The sequence below is a fragment of the Kryptolebias marmoratus genome, linkage group LG9 (genome assembly GCF_001649575.2).
Source record: "Kryptolebias marmoratus isolate JLee-2015 linkage group LG9, ASM164957v2, whole genome shotgun sequence".
Lineage (NCBI taxonomy): Eukaryota > Metazoa > Chordata > Actinopteri > Cyprinodontiformes > Rivulidae > Kryptolebias > Kryptolebias marmoratus.
In genome coordinates, this window is record NC_051438.1 from 7,604,621 (window position 1) to 7,610,423 (window position 5,803).

The 5,803-nt window shown below is 42.0% G+C and overlaps 1 protein-coding gene across 3 annotated transcripts in view; it reads left to right on the forward strand.

Annotated features, from left to right (window-relative positions):
* The window catches only part of LOC108251074 (oocyte zinc finger protein XlCOF6-like), a 16,155-nt gene that overhangs the window by 585 nt on the left and 9,767 nt on the right, over window positions 1–5,803 (forward strand). The window contains exon 2 of one of the 3 annotated variants that reach the window (XM_037977503.1): window positions 3,653–3,864. In XM_037977503.1, coding sequence (XP_037833431.1) covers window positions 3,653–3,864 — 212 coding nt within the window. Of the gene's footprint in view, window positions 1–3,652; window positions 5,751–5,803 lie in introns of those variants that run through there. The other 2 variants (XM_037977502.1, XM_037977501.1) reach the window with 2 other exon arrangements.

Here is a 5,803-nt window from a genome sequence, read left to right on the forward strand (position 1 = left end):
TTATTAAAAGAAAAACACTTACTGATTAAATGTAACGCCGTCCGGACATTTTCCGTGAAGATTTGTGCAGAAAAATGCAGCATAAAAAGAAGGCATTCCTGTATAGATAAGCGCAAAAGCGGAGCTGTATTACTATCGTAAGATGGCGGCGTTTTTAGCTCATCCAAAGTCACGTGATGTCATGTCTATCCATATAAGTCATTGGTCTACCTGTTGTAGCTTAGCATTAGTATGCTAACAGATCAGCTGAAGCACATCTGTCCCTGAGGCAGATGTTTCAGCAGGGTAGGTGGGAGAGATAACACTACTTTATTTTATAAATAAGTATGTTTATATATAAATATCATCTGTCTTCATCACAAAGCTGAAACTCCAGAAAAACATGCGGAAAGCCGGACAGCAAGAGAGAGCAGAATTGTAAATCAATCCTTCAGAATAAAGCAAACAAACGCATTCAGCGCACATTTAATACAATGTTAAGTTTTAAATACAGAAGTCCCAGGGAGGTTGGATGTTTTGGCATCTCCCTTGGTTGCAGTGAGTTGGTAACGCAGTTTTATAGGAGAAAATGATATCTCGGATAAGTATTTTATTTAAGTATTTTAATATTCTTAGCAACCATGAATACAGCAAGAAAGAACAACAATGGAAATCTGAAATCCCTCATAGCTAAAATTCAACTTCAGTCTGGGGACCCAATGACGATAGACTGTCAAAGAGTAAAGGTCCCAAACCCTGGTTCTCGAGGGCCACCATCCTGCAGGTTTTCCTTGTTTCTCTGCTCCAACACACCTGATTTGAATCAATGGGTGATTAACAGGCTTCTGCAGAACTATGAGAGGTGATTTAACCACTGAATCAGGTGTGTTGGAGAAGAGAAACAAGGAAAACATGCAGCATAGTGGCCCTCGAGGACCAGGGTTGGAGACTTAAAGAAATCTATCCCTCTGGAACACCACAGGATCTGTCCAGGGTGCATTGTCGGAGGTGGATTCCCCCACAATCTGAAAAGGAAAAAAAATAGTGTCAATAAAATTATAGAGCACTACAGGTCCACCGGTCAAATGAAATATTTTTGGAGAGCACACATCTTCAACAGAATCCAGAAGTCACAATTTCCTTCCTAAAAATCAGATCGCTGTCAGATTTTCTGTGACTCAGTTTCTTGATGTTTATTGTTCGAGCCATAAACTCATCACCACTGAGCTGCTCTTCACAATCATTTCAATACATCCATGAGAGGTTCTTTGAGAAAATCTTACCTAATTTTCATGAACGGGAGTTTTGTTTTACATCAGGAAAACTGAAGAAACTCTTAAAGAGCACATTTCAGAACGTTTGTAAGCAAAACTGCTGTTCAGAAGAAGAGGTTTTGTTTTTTTTATATGTTTAAAAGACCCAGTTATTGATGATGGTGTTGTCAGCTATTTGAAAAATCAGCGGATGAGATTCACTAAGAAACCTTCTTACATCTCAAGGTTCTTATCAGCTGGAGGGTAATGATCTTAGCAAGGAATCTGGAGTCCACTCAAGCTGGTGACCCAATCATTAGGAACACTAAGAGGAAAATGTTGAAGAATCAGTGCGGAAACCTGTTAGAACCATGATGTGTCGGCTGGTCAACGACTCGGGGATGAACTGCCTTCATGTGCCCGATGACCACTGGAGATGTAGGAAAGAAACGAATAGATGAGTGAATGGATGAGTACGTAGAAGGCATTGTAGCTTCACAGGTTGAAGCGTCTGTTTTATAAACAGAAGATCCTGGACTCAAACCCCAGCAGTGCCTGGTAACGTTTGTCTTCCTGCTGAACCCACAAACCCATCATGTTGGTAAACTCCTAAACCCTGGAAAACCACAGAGTTTAAACTGACAAACGTGTGTTTCTGTCTGTAGTGTTAGCAAAATATCTCCTGTACCCCTGCACAGATTTTAATGAAACTCTCAGTACATATTGGATGAACAAGTAGCCGTACCTCAGGCAGTTTTACAGCTACTGAGCTAAAAGCTGAAGTTGTAGTAACTGAGCCTTTACATGCCGTGATATTTATATTTCAAACCTTGGCATTACTGTAACTATTGGCATCAACCCTGTTAGTCTGTTCTCCAAATATTTCATGAAGAGCTGGATGGATATTAATGAGTCCCTCAGCAGTAGGGCAGACATTAGTTTCTTGAATAGCTAACCACTCAAACTTTACAATTTACTTTACATTTTCTGTGGGAAAACATAGGATACATGTTGTTATTTTGTTTTTTTGTTTATTTTTTTGTGCACAAAGCCTTTTTTCTCGCTCCCGCGGGTCGAGGTTGTGTCTCACAAAAATGGTCTGGTCTAATAATTAAATCAGGGAGCTGCACCCACATCCACCCCCACCCGAAACTGAAATATTTTTAATTTTAACTATGTAAAATAAAATAAAAATAGGTACACAGCTTTCTGGACTGGATTTCTAATTTGATTTAAGGTAATATTTCTACAATAATGTTCCAAATTATTAAATATCAAAGGGGTAAAAATTTACACACACATGCATACAGACACACAGACAGACAGCACTTTTTTACAGGGTGCAGAGGGAGGAGCTGTGGTGTTGTATGAGGAAATCTGGAGTGGTAGAAAAGTATGTTAGACTGGTGCCGGACATGTATGAGGACAGCAGGACAGTGGTGTGGTGTGCTGTAGGAGTGACAGATAGCTTCAATGTGGAGGTGGGACTGCATCAAGGATCGGCTCTGAGCCCCTTCTTTGCTCTGGTGATGGACAGACTAACAGATGAGGTCAGGCAGGAATCCTTGTGGACTATGATGTTTGCTGATCACATTGTGATCTGTGGTGAGAACAGGGAACAGGTGGAAGAGAACGTAGAGAGGTGGAGGTTAGCGCCTGAAGGACAAGGGATGAAAGTCAGCCGTAGGAAGACAGAGTACCTGTGTGTGAATGAGAGGGAGGCAGGTGAAACAGTGAGGCTATAAAGAGCAGAGGTCACAAAGGTGCAAGACCACTTCTGTAAAACGTATACACTATTTTATCAAAACAGTATTTTGCTGCCATAACATGACACACTTGAACACCTTTTACTTTCAGAAATAAATAAGAGTATGAAATAAATTCACCAAGCTGCATCAGTGTTGCAGACTGATTAAAACATACATTTTTCATCATAAAATAAAGTTGGTCATTGTGGAAGTGTGAACCACATTTATTCAAATTTTCCTCCTATAGGCTCAGTGAGTTTTTGTGTCGACAAATAATGTAAAAAAAAAACCAAACTAACTAAATCACAGTTACAGTAACTGTATGGAGGAGAACTGGGAAAAATAGTCTAGGTATTATCTTTTTGCTTAACAGAAACCAGCTGTAAAATGTTATCAACATTATATATCCTCAGTGTGACAATCTGGTTCACTTCAGGCTGCCCACTGTCCCCGATTCTGTTCCTAATTTTTTATGGACAGAATATCTCTGCTGTTTGCAGATGATGTGGTCCTGCTGGCGCCATGGTGCCGTGATCTCCAGCTCTCGCAGGAACGGTCACAGTCAAGTGTGAAGCAGCTGGGATGAAGATCAGCACCTCTAAATCTGAGGCCATGGTCCTCAGTCAAAACAGAAAAAAAGCTAACATTGTCTATAATGTTTATGTGTTTCAGTGGTTCCTGCAGATGTTCAGCAGATGGAGCTGACTAAAGAAGAAGCTCCTGAAGAATGGAGGCCTGGTGTGGACCAGCAGGACCCAGAGCCCCTCAACATCAAGGAGGAAGAGGAGGAACCCTGGACCAGTCTGGAGGGAGAGCAGCTCGGTGTGAAGGAGGAGACCGATGCCACCAGGTTTACATTCACTGCTGTTCCTTTGAAGAGTGAGGATGATGAGGAGAAGCCTCTGCTCTCACAGCTTCATCAGCACCAGGCGGAGGACAACCAGATGAAAGTAGAAGCTGATGGAGAGGACTGTGGAGGAGCAGAAACCAGCTGGAGCCCAGATCTGAATGCTGATGAAGATGATTCCAGCTCTTCAGAGACTGAAGTCAGTGAGGATGATGATGATGGGAACAATCCTGACTCTCAGCTGAAACACTTGTCAGACTCTGGGTCAGAAACTGAACACAGTAACACAGACTGGAAGGAGAGCAGGTCTCCTGAGTCAGGTAGAAACTCTGTCAACAAATCACTGAGCTGCTCTGAGTGTGGTAAGGAGTTTGTTAACAAGCTGTCTCTGCAGAGACACGTGAAGAGACATTCAAGAATGAGGTCTTTAAATTGTTTTTTTGGCCAGAAATGTTGTAGAGTAAAGAAAGTTCAGTTAAGACCAAACTCATTTAGGTGTGATGACTGTGGCAAAAGATTTACCAGGAAGGCATATCTGAACACACACACAAGAATTCATACCGGAGATAAACCATTTGTTTGTGCTTTTTGTGGACAAAGCTTTAGCCAAAAGTCAAGTTTAAACAGACACACAAGAGTCCACACAGGAGAGAAACCCTTTGGTTGCGATTTTTGTGGACAAGGTTTTAGCCGAAAGACAGCTTTAAGCCTACACATGAGAATTCACTTGAGAGAAAAACCGTTTCCTTGCAGTGTTTGTGGAAAATGTTTTAGCCAAAAGCCAGATTTAAACAGACACATGACAATCCACACAGGAGAGAAACCGTTTGTTTGTGTGTTTTGTGGACAAAGATTTAGCCAAAAGTCCAGCGCTAACAGACACACAAGAATCCACACAGATGGGAAACCATTTGGTTGTGATTTTTGTGGACAAGGTTTTAGCCGTAAGACGGATGTAAATGCGCACATGAGAATCCACACGGGAGAAAAACCGTTTGCTTGCTATGTTTGTGGGAAAAGTTTCAGCCAAAAGTCCGATTTGAACAGACACATGAGAATCCACACAGGTGAGAAACCATTTGTTTGTGATCATTGTGGACAAAGATTTAACCAAAATACATCTTTAAAAAAACACACGAGAATCCATACGGGAGAAAAAATGTTTGCTTGTGAGGTTTGTGGACAAAGATTTAGCCAAAAGACAAATTTAAACAAACACATGTCAATCCACACGGGAGAAAAAATGTTTGCTTGTGATGTTTGTGGACAAAGTTTTACCCAAAAGACTAATTTAAATACACACATGAGAATTCACACTGGAGAGAAACCGTTCGTTTGTGATCTCTGTGGACAGAGGTTTACCCAGAAGTCGAGTTTAAACACGCACATGAGAATCCACACAGGACAGAAACCGTTTGGTTGTGGTGTTTGCGAACGAAGGTTTAACCGAAAGACGAACTTGAAGACTCACATGAGAATCCACACAGGAGAGAAACCTTTTGTTTGTGGTGCCTGTGGACATGGGTTCAGTGAAAAGGCACAACTACACAGGCACCTGAGAAGTCACACAGGCGAGAAGCCATTCGTTTGTGATGTTTGCGGACATGGCTGTAGCGAAAAGTCCCATTTGAATTCGCACATGAGAATCCATACGGGACAGAGACCCTTTTCTTGTGGACTTTGTGGACAAAGTTTTAAGCATAAGATAAGTTTAAACCGACACATGAGAATCCACACAGGAAATAAAGCAGTCGTTTGCTATGAGTCCTAACACATACAGGAGGACAAAACAGTTTAGCTGTAAATATTAATTTAACTCTTGAAACCGCAACATCCAGGAGGGACTCAGAGTAGAGCCGCTGCTCCTCCATGTCGAGAGGAGCCAGTTGAGGTGGCTCGGGCATCTGGTGAGGATGCCTCCTGGACGCCTCCCTGGTGAGGTGTTCCGGGCACGTCCCACCGGGAGGAGGCCCAGA